This window comes from Python bivittatus, unplaced genomic scaffold (genome assembly GCF_059951505.1).
Source record: "Python bivittatus isolate LINGU-HERP-01145 unplaced genomic scaffold, Pbiv_v1 ctg000480_np1212, whole genome shotgun sequence".
Lineage (NCBI taxonomy): Eukaryota > Metazoa > Chordata > Lepidosauria > Squamata > Pythonidae > Python > Python bivittatus.
Window position 1 is genome coordinate 66894557 of NW_028277075.1, and position 17627 is coordinate 66912183.

Sequence of the window (17627 nt, forward strand, 5' to 3'; positions counted from 1 at the left end):
GTATTCTGGTTCATGTATTAATTCAAGAAGTATAAATTAAGAAGGCTAGTATTAAAATGTGAATCAATTTAATTTTTTCTCCAGTTTTAGATTATAATATATTATAGACTGCACACCACATTTCAATATTCCTTTGAAGATAAGAAATCCTAGACTTCAGGAACAAAGGATCTCAAGAATCTCCAACAGCACAAAATATTAAGCCTACTTTCAAGCAGGAACTAATTATTCTTTAAATTCTAAGTATTGACCTGAACAGTCCAATGAAAGTAAACTTGGATTCTGTTATTCTGTTTTGAACAAAAAAAGAAAGAAAAATTATACTGGTATCCTTGCATATATCAACAAAATAAAAAGCAGATGAAACAGGCTTGACCAGCCGCTTAGTTGGAAGTGATTGCTCTCAATAAATACTATTAAGTGCTGAGCAACATAACTGGTACTGAGAGAGAAATGCAAGATTTCTATAGTGATTATTTTGCCCTGTGCTGTTGAAGCCTACAACTGAATTATAGTGCACAACTTAGTAGCAGAATGCAAACTTGAACCATCCTATTTGCTCTCTAATGGATAGTTGGGTTATGGACTCCATCCTTTGATTCACTCTATATATTGTATATTTTTCTGAATTGTTTGATTACTTTCTTCCATCTCTGGTTATATAAATCTTTGTCAATGAATACTTTCTACTTAATTGCATTTTTCATTCTGTATTTAAAATGATACAGCAATGTTCTTTGGGTAGATTGTTTTTAAAAATATAAAATGTATATTCTTAATAATTTAGGAATAAGTGCGATTTTTCTAAAGAGCAGACTGCTATACAAGTCCAATAAAAATAGTAGTGTCATAACTGTATAATAATAGTAGCATCTGTAATATCACTAGCAACTTTATTAATGAAGATGTTGGAATAATGAGGATGCAATATAAAGTTTTCAGTATTCTGATAAATGATATTTTAAGTGAAGGAATGCTGTTTGATACTAGGATATCAATCCAACACCCCAATAAGAACACGTGTCCCTTTTAATATGTAAAGAATGATGTAAGCATTCAAATCAATGAGCTGTGAACTTTTGTACAGAAATTATATGCATGTTGAACATAACCTCTGAACATTACTCATGCAGAGTTTGTTACTAAACAAGAATTTCCCAGAATTATGCTGAAATCAAATACTTAAGATATAATTTCTGATGTCAACTGTTGATCGGTAAATTCCAGGGCAATAAGAATATGCAAAATGTTATTGCAGAAAGTGCATTACAATGCAGCACCAAACTTTAGCTTAAAAGTAGAAAAATGTTTTCTTATGCCAATCTGCAACTAACATTCCAAATGCATTTCCCAACTTCATGAAGTGCCTGAAGTTATTAGCAACCCGAAGGTAAATATTAAGAAAAATGTTTGCCTCAAATGATGTCTTTCCATTACATTCTAGAAAAACCATGGGGAGGATTATGACTTTCAAACTGGACTCAGATAATGATATCAACTCCAATTGTAAAACAGAACAAATTTGACATTCTTAATATTTATTGTATGGGTAAACACTATTTTTTTAAAATTAAAGTAGTGAAAGAAAGGATACATAGTGTTTTTAAAGTTCAGCTCCGCAAGACTCTAGTCCACAGACATGATAACTAAGGACACATACTGTATGCCTGAACTGGTTTTTCTGCTCAGCAGACAGCATCACAGTGTAGGGGAGGTCAGGCGTGCTGTTATGATAGCAAAAAGCAACTAAAGTAGCCTTCACAGATGAATTACAAAGTTATAGTCAATGGTGAATAGAAATTTTAAGACTAAAATAAATTTGAGTCATTAAGAAGACAAAAAATAGTTTCTTAGCTATGAAAACATAATCAACAATTTCCTTTAGCAACATTTACAAAGCAGAACTGCTTTGACTTCATTACTCAGAAAGATTCAAAGTATTTTGTATAATAAGAGGGAAATAGAGATGCATGTATACGTCTATTAGTTTAATCTTAACATAGCTAATTATTTTAAATCTTCTAATAAAATAGCTCAATTGATTAAGATTTAAAGATATTCAATAGCAAAACAAAGAATTTTATTGTCAGAAGGTTATTTAAAAAAGAATTCAGATGATCTATGGTAATAATAAAGAATTTGCCTTTTTTTTTTTTTTTTAACAGATGACTACTGTATATCAGTGAATATGCACACTGGCAGTACTGACAAGCAATGAAACTTCAGAACTGTAATAAGTAATTAAACAAAAAAAGGGCCAGTTCTCACCTTTAAGTACCAACCAAGGAAATGAGCAGGAACAAATCCATCTAGTTTATCCTGTAATTCAAGTAGATTATACAGATTAGAGTTACTTTCTGTTTAATAAAATGGATCAACATAAATGACCACCATGACTACTGAAGCATATATACAACATGAAACATCTCTCACAAAAAATTTAAAATATTTAAAATATCTGCTAAATGATTAAAAAGTATTTTTACATCTTACATCTAATGTACAGTATAAATTTTCCTATCATCCAGATAACCAAAAAGATTAATCTTCTTCTTGTTTGCATTTTTATAATCTATCTAGAAGGTGAAAAATGGGTGCTTATCTTAGACAATACAATATCTAACTATCGAATATTCCTGAGATGATACCTTCTGCTGTTGTATACATCTCATCCCAGCAATACCAGAGACAAATACAGTTTTCTTAACTTTCAAAAAATGCACTAATTAAAAAGTAATTACCTTTGATCCATGGAGTCTGGAAATACAGCATTAGTCCCAATCTGGTTTACAGATTTTGGGCATCAATGTTTTGGATCAGCTTTTTAGTCCCATAAAAAATAAAAGCTTACCTAACATATAACACAGTTCACATTTTTACAGATCAGCAGCCAACAGACTGTAGCCTAGAAATATGGACTTTAGCAGCAGCAGATAACAGATATAGAATTCCTTCAATATATTTCAAAAGTATGGGAGTAATTAAATAATTTAAGTCTTAATATACTCAATTACAGAGGAATGGATAGCATGATCAGGTTACTACATAGGTAACCCGATATAGTTACATAGTTACAGAAACCTGCATACGCTTTGTATTACAAAAAAAGATCCACATTCAAAACATTAGATCTAGCAATATATATAAATCAATAACATTGGAAAAAAACCCTTTATCTTTGTTGTACATTTGGTTAGCTATGAGAAAACAACAACAACAAAACCAAAGCCCTGTGCAAGGCCATGATATCTTAGCCCCCATGCACAGGAAATAACTTTTATGGCTTTCAATATTTCATTACAGGTAATCCTCATTTAGCAATTGCCTTGGATAGCAACTATTCACAAATACAGCGGTAATACATGGTAATTAAATATTCATTTTCTGACTACTGCCTGCATTTAGGACAACAAATGCCTTCAGTGTGAAACTGATTAAGGTCTGGTCAGTTTCATGCAGCAGCTGTGAGGGCTGGAGGGTTGTAATCCACTAATTAAGGTCACAGAGCTAAGCTTGTTAACTTGCCCTTAGCACTTTTTAGGGAAGTGCTCAGCTGGGGAGAGCAGCAGCTCATGAAGAGATAGCTTGTTTAAGCAAACTCTGCCCTGCAAGGGGGAAAAAAGGGGGCGGGGACAGGTCTGGCACAGGACACTGTACCAGAGAACTTTATCTAAATGAGATGGCAGCAATCAGTGATCTTCACAGCATCTCTCTATCCCTCTCAGAGACGTGTTCACTTAGCAACCATTCTGCTTAATGACTAAGTTGTCTGAACCAACTGCAGTCACTAAACAAGGACTACCTGTAGTATATCTTCCTAGTAAAAAGCTGAAAATTTGTTTTTAAAGAAATGAAACCTGAAATTCTTAGAAAGTTGAATTGGAACTCATCTATGGAAGCACTGATGACACACTCTTAGTTATGAAACAGTTGATGTTGGATTAAGCAACAATTATCAGGCATCCATGGTAATCAAAGAAGTAGAAAATCTTAGAACATGAAAATATTGTTAAATGAATACAAACTCTCCATTTCAGCATCTTACCCAAATATTGTGAAAGGCATCTGTTCCATTATCTGGGTCATATATAAGGCAATTTCCACCATAGTCTCTTTCAGGCAAAGGCACTCCTAAATTAGGATCAATAAATTTCATAAACTGTCTTCCATCATGTACAGTCTGCAAAATTAAATATATGTTCAAGAACATCAACATTTCTTTAAAAAAGTTACATTTGTTAAATTGGCAATACAAAAAGAAAACCCTTTTAAAACTTTAACCTTAAAGCATACATAATGGCTCTCCTGACCCTAAAAAGAGTTGAAGAAAGAAACTTAGATGTCTAGTAAGGCCATACACAATATTCCAAGTTTGGAACAGCTATATTTTGAGTGCTTTGAACTATGAACAAGACATCACTACTCTGGACATTTGTCTTAGGCTTATTTCATTCAACTTGTTCAAAGTGCCCCATAATCCTGCAAATGGCTTGTTTACTTTAAAAAAAAAAATATTCCAGCTACAAAGACTTCAAGACTGCATTAGCCAATAAAACAGCACATGTTGGTTCAATCTCTGCTGATACTGGCTGGGGCTGAGGACAAAAGGAGAGTGTGCTTGAGGGACAATTAGTCAAACACCTAGATATGCAAAAAAGAGTGCTGCCTGTCTAATAATTAAATTTAAGCATGCTTTACACTCTTTGTTATTAGGTATTTTATTATCTCTTTTTCAGGCACTTTTCCAAGTATACTGTGCATATGTAGAAAATGCAAAAATGTATTATTTTATGGGCTGGGCTTGGCAAGTAGATTGCCAGATAAGAAAAAAGTACAAGTGAATAGCTGGAAAAGTGTATTTTTGCCATTGTTCAGTGAATGACTACTTTTGCTTCTTTGTTGGGAAACACTTTTTGGATGTAGGCACTTGTTGCAGAGAGCATGTTTAACTGTTGCTTTATCTGTAAGGATTTTTTTGTAAAAAAAAAAGTATTATTTATTATATTTAAGATCAATTTAAAATTTTCTTTGCTTTGGGTGTTGAGTAGCATTCATCATGAACTACCATCCAATCTACTTTTGCAATTCTGGGATGAAAAAAGTAAGAGAATAAAGTACTTATTCCAAGTTTCTGTTATTCTGTATGAAGGAACATTCAGAACGTTTCAAATTTTATTCTATTGGACCAAGCTTCATTCAAAAAGTACTATGTTCCATGTTCTAACAGGCCATTCTAAATATTTCATTCCAAATATTTTTCTTTTTCATGTATACCATTAATGTCCAGTTAGTGCTTATAAATAAAAAATTAAAAATCAAAGTAATTTTTTTTAATCAATCAGTTTTCTACAGACTATGGCCATCCCTAAGAAAATATCCAACGTTTGATTCTCCAAACTTCCCAAAAATAATTGCTTCACTGAAAATTCACATTAACAGTATCATAATTAAAATAACCCTCCCTAATCCTGACTGGGTTTTGGTATTTATAAGACACATTAACTTCATCTATGATCCAGTTAAGCATGTTATATGAATGTATAGCCATTGTTTCTGCTTGAAAAATAGAGGCAAACTAGCTGTTATCCATTTGAGATTGATGTGATTTCTTCTTTCAGAGGATGAACTAGAACCTGGAAATAAGGGCTAAAAATTTTCAGCAGAATAATTATCTTACTAGCTAAAAGGTTTGTTCCAATACAGAAAGCAAAACATCCTAAACTTTCCAAAGGAAAGTATCACTCAGAAGTGTTGTTTGATTGTTTACATACGTGTCAAAAACAAATGAGTTAAAAGTACATTTTGACTCTTGCTTTGTAAACCAGAAGGGACAATTTTATCTGTAGAAGGTCTAGATTAAATCCTTAGAATCTTCAGTCACAAAAAGTTCAGTAGATGATGATGAGAAATACCTCAGCCCAAGATCCTGCAGAGTCACTGCCAAACAGATTAAACCAGACTTTTCCAACCCACTGCTGAGAATTCTGGGAGCTGAAATCTACAAGATGCTTAGGCTGGGGAAAGCTGCATTATACGATATAATACTAGAGAGCTAGTTTAATGTAGTGAGGATGCTGGCCTAGAAATCAAGAGACAGTGAATTCTAGGCCTGCCTTGGGCATGAAAGCCAGCTGGGTGACTTTGGGCCAGTCATTCTGTCTCGGGCGGTTGTTGTGGGGAAATAGGAGGCAGGAGTATCAGGTATGTTCACTGCCTTGAGTTAACTAAAATGTATTAAAAAAGTAGGATAAAAATCTAATCATAACAACAACAACAACAGTCAAATGAATTAAAAGGTTTCAATTAAAATGATGTCACTTGTGCATTTGAATGCAGTATGCTTTCATGGTAAGAAGTGAAGTTGGTGATTATGGTCTCTAATTTTTATCTCTAAGGTTTTCTTTAAAATATAAACTTTAAATTCCTTACCTGAAAGAGTATGAAGATGAGGAAAAGCTCATATACAACACTGACACATAGCCAAAACCGCCAGTAAGCTAGTAGAAAAAATTAACCAAAGAAGAAAAACATAGATATATTACAGTTTGAGCATAGGGCTAAACTAGTAGACAGAAATACTGTAGGATCTTTAGGAATAAGAAGAAGCATCATTTGCATGGAACTGTATGTGGTTTGAACGAAGTCTACAAAGCCTTATTAAAAAGAAAAATACAGGAGGCCCAAATGGCTAACTGGAGAAGGTTAGTGCAATCAGTTATAGAGAAAATTCTTCCACATTTTGAGGATTTATAGTTCACTCATCTCCAAAACGAGATTCGGGGCAGCAAAATACTGTAGAGTACTTTGATCAATTCATATGAATTAAATTTTAGTGGGCTCTTTGCCTTAACTTCTTTTTCTACTTCCAATTATATATTTTTTAAAAAATCACATATTTTTTAAAATTAGTAATAAAAATGAAACAGGGTTGAAAAGTAGGGCAAATAGCCATTGCAATTTGGCTAATATATCCAGAACAAGGCATTCTTACATAACAAATATAATTTTATCTTGTAAAACAGCTGTGAATTATAGTGAAAGTAGATCTGACTTCATCTATATTGCACATCTCATTTATTCAGCATCATACCACAACATCATTTCAAAGTGGAACGGTTTAAAGTCAAGGAAATTACAGATGAGGGTAGTGGCAGCAAATAAACATTCCAAGAACTAATAAAAGGGCATTCTGGAAATACCAGAAGGTTTACAAGAAATTGAACAATCAGCATCTTGTGCTGCATTTACTTCATGTATCCTATTTTACTATCAAGAAAATATATCTTATTTAGACAGGTAAGACCGATTTGTTGGTCACATTGGTCAAAATAAAGAAAAAGTGAACTTAGCTAAAAGAAGGTGCCCCCAGAATTACTCGGAATAGTTTCTCAAAACTTAAACTAATCCACCCTGATAAATTAGAATTTGCAAGTACTTTCTTTAAGGAACAGCAATCTACAGGTGTGAGTTTCAGAAGTTCCGTTCAGGATAAAAATAACAGTTCTGATAGTATATTTATTATTTTAATTACTACAACTGTTATCACATAAAGAGGTTACTGGCACAGACAGTTGTAAAGGGAAAGTGTACTTCATAGGCATACCTAAGCATTACAAAAAATTACCTTAGTGTCATTAAAATTAATTCTAACTATACCTATGTTGCATTTTTAAAATTATTGTTCTGATATTATACCTTCCATTATGAAGATGCTCCAATATGTTATTTAGCTAAAGAGAAGTTATAAGCATATAAAAAGAAATGTTGGAAATATTTAATAACACCACTATTAGAATGTCTATGCATATGTTCAAAAGAAACATGGCTTTGCTTGTTTCACCAGCACACATGCTTATTGAAGCATCCTTCTCTGCCAAGGATAATAATGCTTGTAGTGGGAAGAAAACTCCTCCAGGAAACTGGACTACCCACTGCCCCTTCAACTGATATAGCTGGGCTTGGGAAAAGACAAGCAATGAACTGGAGACTTCAAACCCCCATGAGTACCTTACAAGTGTTCATATGAACCACTCGTGAAACATATATCTTCTATTAGCAGTTTCATGACACACTCACAAAACTCAAGTCACATTTGCAACAGTCATTGCAGTGCTTAGCACTCATTTATTCACAATAACCATTTCCTCACTTATCATCGGTCCTGTTATTTTTATTATGGTAAAGAGTAAGCTTTCATAAATGTATGAGTAATGGGTAATATTAGATACATCTCTAAATTATTTGACTAATATGGTTTTTAACTTAAACATTACTTATATATTCTTCTAAATATGTCAAATTAAGCAGTAAATCGGAAAATTTACATCAATATCCAGCAGTATGTTGAGTTCACAGAATTTACTCCTATATAAGTGAATACATGGTTAGTCTGGACAGCGATCAGATTAAGACTTTCAAAAAGCTATGATAGATTTTGTTAAGGAAATCTTGATAGATGGTATTAAAAATGACTAATTTCAACATTTATATATGATTACTTTATCAGTCATATTTTAATGCTATGAGCTATTTTGATTACCTGGATGAGGTCTTGAAAATGGACCATCTTTTGCTTGAGTGACTCCAAAACACAAAAAAACTAAAATGCTGGCTATAATACCTCTGGAAAACATTAAGAACAAAATACTCCTCAGTATATTGTAACAATACTTGCATTTATTAACATGTTGAATGTTCATGTAATATCTAAAATTAGGAGATATGATTAATCATTAATTCTATCTTGGCTAGTGATTGGGCCAAAATGGAAGTTTTGCCTAGCAGACTTGGCCCCTTTAATGAACCTTGACAAATATCAGTTGGACTGGAAGGCAGCTTCACTGAACAAACTGCTATCACATAGGCTATCACCAGAATTTCTGCTATCAATGAAATGTAAACAATCTATAAAGATTCTTAAATAATGTGTTATGGACATAGATTATAAAACTATCTAAACCTATTTTCCAGTGACATTAGGTCTTAGAAATAGATACCTCACTACCCTGGAATTGCCTAGATATTGCAGAGGCCCCTCTTGGTTTCCCGTTAATATATAGTATTGCCATCTGCCTTGGTGGATGGCTAGTTTACTAAAATTTCCTATGAGGAAGAAACATCCCATGTGAGTCAGATGCAAACAAAACAGCTAGCTATGTCTTCTTTACTAAGAATATTACAGAAACATGTAGAGTAAGTTATTTCACTTTTTTAAATAAAATCTTCCAGGTTGTCCAAACAATTACTATGTCACCTTCTTACTATCAAATAGGAATCCACACTTTACACATAACACAGTCAAATTCTATACAGCAGCATTTAGAGCTTGATATGAAGTAACAGTGGGCTCTTCATAATATTTCTATGCAATTAGTGAGTTTGATTAAACTGTATCCAATCTTGATATAGTTAATATGTCAGTATTATTTTTTGTTTTCTGTTTGTCTTATGCTTAACATTGTGGGGGGTTTTTTTTGGAACCATGATAAAATTAATGACTGAATGAATGAAACTTTTAAGGCAATCCAATCTTGATGAAGTATCATGAAGTTTGCTTAAGAGACTGGCAAACTTTAGTTTGCAAGATTTTGCATCTAGTAGCGATTGGACTTGATATCTACATATCCAACTCTGTTTTTCTACAGTTCTATTTTTACAGAACTGATCTACTAGAACCAAATACTAAATGGTGGCAACATAGAAATGATTCTTTTCAGTCTCAGAAATGAGTTTGTAGACCTGGCCAACCAAGCATTCCTCCATCTCAACAACTCAGTTTAGACAAGGGAGAAAAGTCTTTGTGTTAGTGCTATTAGAAATTGGAAATCCTGGACGAACTAATGCAGATGGCCAAGAAATCTACCAAAAGACTCTGATCTATCTAGCTTCTGGCCATATAATCTGATAAACTGCCTGTTGTAAAATATGCTTCAGAATGAAAGCTTGTAACCTGGAAATAAATTCAGGTTTATTTTTATATTAAACTATTATAAAGCTTATTATCATAAGCCAATAAATAATTCAATCTAATAATAGTTCAATCTAACCAAATTATAACTCCTACTCTATTAAATCCAAACTAATCCTATTATACAAAAGCAGACATCTTTTTAAAAAGGGGAGAAAGAGGGCCAACCTTACTGAGATCAACTTAGAAGAGGGTGCCTCAAGTAATTATCTTGATGATTTTTATTTCTAGGCTAGCTATATCAGTAAGAGGAAGATATTCTCAGAGATACACTCTGGACCAGAAATATTGGAACAAGGATAACTTTTCTGGCATTTGGCCTCTGTGCACCACCACACTGAAGTTGAAAGGAAACACACCCAGATGGGAGTGAAGTCAGGACTTTCAGCTGTAATTCAAGGGGTTTGACAAAAGTGGGGCACTAACCATTCAGTAAGTACAGCCAGTGCTATACACATACACCCACAGTTGGTGGCTCATAAATAATGGAACAAACCAACATCATTACAGACATAAGGATTGCCTTTAATACCTGGATGAAAATCCTTTGCAGTCAATGACTGCCTGAAGTCTGGATCCCATGGACATGACCAAATGCTGAGTTTCCTCCCTCAAGATGCTTTGCCAGGCCTTTACTGCAGCTGCCTTCAGCTGCTGCTTGTTTGTGGGTCTTTCTGCCTTCAGTCTTATCTTCAGTAAATGAAAAGCATGCTCTGCTGGGTTGAGATCAGGTGGCTGACTTGGCCATTGAAGAACATCCCACTTCTTTGCCTTGAGAAACTCTTGGGTAGCTTTTGCTGTATGTTATCCATCTGCAATATGAAATGGCAGTTTCATCAGTTTGGTAGCATTTCACTGAATCTGAGCAGAAAGTATAGCCCTATACACTTCAGAATTCATCCTGCTACTTTTATCAGCAGTAAGGTCATCAACAAACACCAGTGACCCGGTTCCATTGGCTGCCATACATGCCCATGCCATAACACTGCCTCCACCATGTTTGACAGATGATGTGGTATGCTTTGGATCATGAGCTGTTCCTTTCCTTCTCCATACTTTTTTCTTCCCATCGTTCTGGGGCAAGTTAATCTTGCTTTCATCAGTCCAAAGAATCTTATTCCAGAACTGGGCAGGCTTTTTTAGGTGTTTGCTGGCAACGTCTAATCTGGCCTTTCTGTTCTTGAGCATTACCAGTGGTCTGCACCTTGTTGTTATAAATTTACATTTATAAAGCTGTCTCTTGATTGTAGATGTTGACAATGACATGCCTACCTCCTCAAGAGTGTTCTTGACCTGGCTAGATATTGTGAAAGGGTTCCTCTTCACCATGAGCAGAATTCTGCAGTCATCCACTTTAGTTAGCTTCTGTGGTCTTCCAGGCCTTTTGCTGTTGTTGAGCTTGGCAGTTAATTCCTTCTTTTTCAGGATGTTCCAAACTGTTGTATTGGCCACTCCCAATGTTTTTGCTATCTCTCTGATGGGTTTATTTTGTTTTCTCAGCCTAATGATGGCCTCCTTCACTCCCATGGACACCTCTTTGGACCTCATGTTGAGAGTTCCAGTGAACAGCTACCAAATGCAAATGTAACACTCAGAACCACCTCCAGGCCTTTTATCTGCTTGATTGGTCATGGGGTACCCGGGAAACAAGCCACACCTGGCCATGCAGCTGCTTGTCAGCCATTAGTTCCATTACTTATGAGCCACCAACGATGGGTGTGTGTGTATGCCACTGGCTGTACTTCCTGAATGGTTAGTGCCCCACTTTTGTCAAACCCCTTGAATTACAGCTGAAAGTCCTGACTTCGCTCCCATCTGGGTGTGTTTCCTTTCAACTTCAGTGTGGTGGTATACAGAGGCCAAATGCCAAAACAGTTATTCTTGTTCCAATATTTCTGGTCCTGACTGCATATAGAAACAGGGATCTAAAGACAGAAAAAGTTTAGTAGGATTTTATTTATTTTTAATTTTAAAAGTTTACTTGTGTCCCCCAGATTTTGTTCCCAAAAGAAGATAGTCTAGACTCTAGGTGAAGAGGAGGTAATCACTGAATTAAATCTGCCAGAGGGAACTCCCAAATACAAGTGTATAGAGTTGTTCAGCAAGAAATGGACTGATTTCAATCAAGACAAATTAAATCACCAAGAGCAGAAGTAAGTCACCTTTCTCGATTTAAAATTACAGTTTCTTGTATAAACATGTATACTGACTTGTTAGAACAGAAGCATTATTCAAACCCTTGATTAAGCAATCTACGGAAGCTGGGGGACAGTGCTATTAATATTGACCTATTTTTCTCCCATCTCAAGGATAGAAGAAAAGCACATTAATATGAGTCTTTCTGCAGATGGTCAGCCTTAACAAATCTAATAAACAAAAAACATGGATGTGAAGAAGAGCACTTTGTTTTAGAGGGGAGAATTTTGCACACCCTGGATTTGGGAAGGAGTTAATCTGTGATAAGATCCTGCCACAAAGCAACAGCCCATTCTATTGTTTTGAAGCTGCTATCTCCCACATTAGGCTCAGGCATTAAGGGAGCAAAATAATGAAATCAAAGTAAATAAAGTCACTCTCGCTGAAAGGCCACCCGCTGGAAGACTTTGATTTTAAAAAGGAGGGAAGGTAAAGGCCTAAGAGTAGAGACCTGGAAACCAGGCAATCTGCCTCTCTGCATGTAGTTGGCTATTGCATATTTATGATCTGAGAACTGAATACATTGCAGAATTCACATAATTTAGAGAACCAGCACTGAGTCCCTGATTATCAGAGCCCAGATGTGGTGGATGGGATGCATCATTAGAATGGATGACCACCATATGCCTCGCCAGTAGCTCTATAGTATACTGGAGTCTGGGAAGAGACCCCGAGGTCAACCACGCAAGCACTACAAAGACAAGGTGAAAAAAACCCTATGCCACTGCGATATCCAGCCAAGGGAACACGAAACTGTGGCTGCTGACAAAACCTGCTGGTGAGCCTTGTACTATGAAGCCTCCACCAGCTTTGAAGACAGGCGCCCCCAAAAACGGATAGAAAATGTCACAGAATAACACCCACAGTTATTATAACAATGGACTTCCAATGCCCATATTGTGCTAGACTTCGCTTCCAGACTGGGACTGCAAAGCTCTATGTCCACAGATGAACTGCACAACAGCATGTCTTCTTCAAACCAGAAGGACTAGCGTATGTATAGAGAACAATCTAGCATCTAAGCTCTATGCCAACTGAACATTCTATACTACAAATGTAGGTAGCCCTACATAGAACATGTTACAATAGTTTTAATAGTTTCTTCCAGAAAGAGGTGCAGTTGGCACATCAACCAAACCTGATAAAAGGTGTTCTTGGCCACTGCCTTAAACTGGATACCAGAGAGAGATTCCAGATGTGCCCCCAGAGAGTATAGTTACACATTCAGGGAAAGTGTGACCTACATCCAGAAACAGATTAGGTGAATTCAGTATACTGATAACAACCAGCTCTAAATTTCCTGAAACTTTCTTCTAACATGCAGATACTGAAAAGGACTAGAGACAAAATGAGGCCCTGAGGGACATATAACAGCTCTCGTTTCAAGGAGCAACTATATCCAAGTGACACCATTTGAAATTACCTAAGACATAGTGCTGCAAAGATGTGCCTCCTATTCCCAGAACATTCAGGTGATCCAGAAGGATACCATGGTATTAAAAGTCACTGAGATGCTGAGAAACACCCAAAGAGTCATTTCCCAGGCCAATTCCCAAACAAAAATCATCCACAACCAACTAAGCTATCACAACCCACAGTGTGTTCTGAAACCAGTTTGAAATGGATCAAGCTAATGTCTCATCTAAGCAACAGATGAGACCATTTTTTTTCTTCATATTTGTTTCCGTTTAATGAATATCTAAAGGTTCAACTGAGAGAGGGGAAGTATCTCAAAAGAACAAACTGTATCATGAGAGAGGCCACCAATTTAGTTCAGTCCTTTAAAAAAAGTTGAAATAAAGACTTGCAGACAACATATCAACTTGACACTCTCTTGGATAAGTTAGACTGCTTAAGGTAATAACTCTGGAAGAATTCAAAACAACTAGTTTCTCTTTCTAAAAAGCAATAAAACTATTGTATTCTGATACTTCAATTTTTATTTTATAGGATCAGTAAAAATGTACATTCTTTGCATTCAAGCAAGACATATAAAGCTGTCCCTTAATATTTTGACAGTGGATTACTGAATTTTACTGAGTTTAGATGTTGTCAGCAAAAAATTATGTTTAACAACACAGAGGCAGAGATGATCTCAGCCCCGCCCCCTTGGGAAATGGGAGACTCAAACATTTTATATATAGTAGAATTAGATTTATCAGAAAGCAAAAATGGCATGTTACTATGTATGCAAACACCCTGTTTAATGTCTAACATAATATGTGAAAAGAATCTATAGCTCAGGTAACTTGCCATAAATCCTCACTATCTTCAGCTTTCCAATGGGCAATTCACTTGCGTTTTGATTAAACATCTATGAATTTGAATTATTATACAGATTGATCAAAATCAAAGTTTATTTGATTTAGAAAGCAGCATACATTCAAAACAGCTTATTGTTTGTGTTGACTACAACAGGGAGGATAAAAATCCAGCAGCGGCAAAAAAACCTTGTAGACAATACTTGCCTGGGTTTCAGGCCTAATTAGTCTTTCCCATAAACAGCATGGATTTTATGGATATTAAACTATTAATAGAAATGTAATTTTTTTAAAAAAGAATAACATATGCAAATTGCAGGATTAAAAAATTATAAATATACATCCTTAAGTTAGTTCATAGACAGATATACTATATTTGGTTATAACCCTGAAGTTTAGCATTAGGAATTAATTTCATCCAAAGATCACATTTGTCTCAGACATACATAAAACCTTCCCTACCTTATGCTTTCTTCTCCAGCATAACAACAAACATCTCAGCACCCAAATGATTACTTGATACACTCTTATTATTTACTAGATTCATATCCTGCCTTTTTTTAAGGAACACAAAGCTACATACATGGCATTGCCTCCTCCATATTTTACCTCCCTAAATAACAACCCATGAGGTAAGTTGGCCTGAGAAACAATGATTAATCCAACATCACTCACTGAGTTTAATATTCTATCTTATTACAAAACTAGTGACTGTTTGACAGATAATTTGTATCACAGTAGAAGAAGGAATAGGGCAAAGTTATGTTTAGGTACATTAAACTGAGATATGGTAATTCAAACTAAGTTATGAAGCCTAATCACTCCAAGTGCTAATATGAGTCAGCCGGATATACAGTGGGGCAAAAAAGTATTTAGTCAGCCACCACTTGTGCAAGTTGTCCCACTTAAAAAGATGAGAGAGGCCTGTAATTTTCATCATAGGTATACCTCAACTATGAGAGACAAAATGGGGGAAAAAATCCAGAAAATCACATGGTCTGATTTTTAAAGAATTTATTTGCAAATCATGGTGGAAAATAAGTATTTGGTCAATATCAAAAGTTCATCTCAATACTTTGTTATATATCCTTTGTTGGCAATGACAGAGGTCAAATGTTTTCTGTAAGTCTTCACAAGGTTTTCACACACTGTTGCTGGTATTTTGGCCCATTCCTCCATGCAGATCTCCTCTAGAGCAGTGATGTTTTGGGGCTGTCGCTGGGCAACATGGACTTTCAACTCCCTCCAAAGGTTTTCCATGGGGTTGAGATCTGGAGACTGGCTAGGCCACTCCAGGACCTTGAAATGCTTCTTACGAAGCCACTCCTTCGTTGCCCGGGCGGTGTGTTTGGGATCATTGTCATGCTGAAAGACCCAGCCACGTTTCATCTTCAATGCCCTTGCTGATGGAAGGAGGTGTTCACTCAAAATCTCACAATACATGGCCCCATTCATTCTTTCCTTTACACGGAGCAGTCGTCCTGGTCCCTTTGCAGAAAAACAGCCCCAGAGCATGATGTTTCCACCCCCATGCTTCACAGTAGGTATGGTGTTCTTTGGATGCAACTCAGCATTCTCTCTCCTCCAAACACAATGAGTTGAGTTTAGACCAAAACGTTCTACTTTGGTTTCATCTGACCATATGACATTCTTCCAGTCCTCTTCTGGGTCATCCAAATGCTCTCTAGCAAACTTCAGACGGGCCCGGATAATGTACTGGCTTAAGCAGGGGGACACATCTGGCACTGCAGGATTTGAGTCCCTGGCGGCATAGTGTGTTACTGATGGTAGCCTTTGTTACTTTGGTCCCAGCTCTCTGCAGGTCATTCACTAGGTCCCCCGTGTGGTTCTGGGATTTTTGCTCACCGTTTTTGTGATCATTTTGACCCCACAGGGTGAGATCTTGCGTGGAGCCCCAGATCAAGGGAGATTATCAGTGGTCTTGTATGTCTTCCATGTTCTAATTATTGTTCCCACAGTTGATTTCTTCACACCAAGCTGCTTGTCTATTGCATATTCAGTCTTCCCAGGCTGGTGCAGGTCTACAATTTTGTTTCTGGTGTCCTTCAACAGCTCTTTGGTCTTGGCCATAGTGGAGTTTGGAGTGTGACTGTTTGAGGTTGTGGACAGGTGTCTTTTATACTGATAACAAGGTCAAACAGGTGCCATTACTACAGGTAACAGGTGGAGGACAGAGGAGCCTCTTAAAGAAGTAGTTACAGCTCTGTGAGAGCCAGACATCTTGCTTGTTTGTAGGTGACCAAATACTTATTTTCCACCATGATTTGCAAATAAATTCTTTACAAATCAGACAATGTGATTTTCTGGATTTTTTTTTCTCATTTTGTCTCTGAAAATTACAGGCCTCTCTCATCTTTTTAAGTGGGAGAACTTGCACAATTGGTGGCTGACTAAATACTTTTTTGCCCCACTGTAAATGTTTTAGTACAATTTTTGCCTCCAGAATTACACTAGGAAAAAAAATAGCAATAATTCAGTTGGCAGGCTGTTCCAATGAAATGTCACGTAAAGTAGCAGATGAAAGTGCAATCTCAACGTGTATATTTATGCTTATATAACGAATTTGCCACCTACTTAATGTGTGTACTACCTTTCAAGAAGGAGTTCACAAAACACCCTTCCACATTTTCACCCATTATTGTGGCCCTAATAGTTTAGTTTGAATCTAAGTATCACTGGGAAAAAAAAGCGGAGGAGTGATTAAACTAGACTGTTGTTGTTTGACTGGTGAAATAATTATTCTTTCTGTTTATTTATATTCCATTTCAACATTACAATATCCTGCTTCTCACAACTATCAGATTCACAAGTAGCAGTTTTTTTTTCAGTACTGTATACTCTGGCATTCAGTAGTTTTGGGCTTATAGAAAGAAATCAGCTGTAGTCCAATATTTACTTCACTGAAAGCAGTATAGAATGAATCCTTTCTATCCTGATTTTGTACAAATGCATTAGTTCTCAATCTAATTTAACAAAACATTTGCTCTAGGATACAATCAAAAGATGCCATTTGATTCATGAGGTAACCCAATATATCTCTGCCTACTTAGATATCAGTCCTTGTAAGTTCAGTGAGACTTCATCACAGAGAGAAATATTAAAAAAACATTTTCAACTTGAAATGATCTTTGGAGTTATCAAATTGCCTTGTGATTTAATAAACAGAAACCTCTATTTAGAAC

General features: G+C 35.8%; 1 protein-coding gene across 2 annotated transcripts in view; it reads right to left on the reverse strand.

Annotated features, from left to right (window-relative positions):
• The window catches only part of PTDSS2 (phosphatidylserine synthase 2), a 39708-nt gene that overhangs the window by 15150 nt on the left and 6931 nt on the right, over positions 1-17627 (reverse strand). Inside the window, exons 1-5 of one of the 2 annotated variants that reach the window (XM_088146135.1) lie at positions 10500-10741; positions 8540-8622; positions 6430-6497; positions 4046-4180; positions 2269-2319 (exon numbers count right to left, since the gene is read on the reverse strand). In XM_088146135.1, the coding sequence (XP_088002261.1) occupies positions 2269-2319; positions 4046-4180; positions 6430-6497; positions 8540-8622; positions 10500-10555 (393 nt within the window). In that variant the 5' untranslated portion in view covers positions 10556-10741. Of the gene's footprint in view, positions 1-2268; positions 2320-4045; positions 4181-6429; positions 6498-8539; positions 8623-10499; positions 10742-17627 lie in introns of those variants that run through there. The other variant, XM_088146134.1, reaches the window with a different exon arrangement.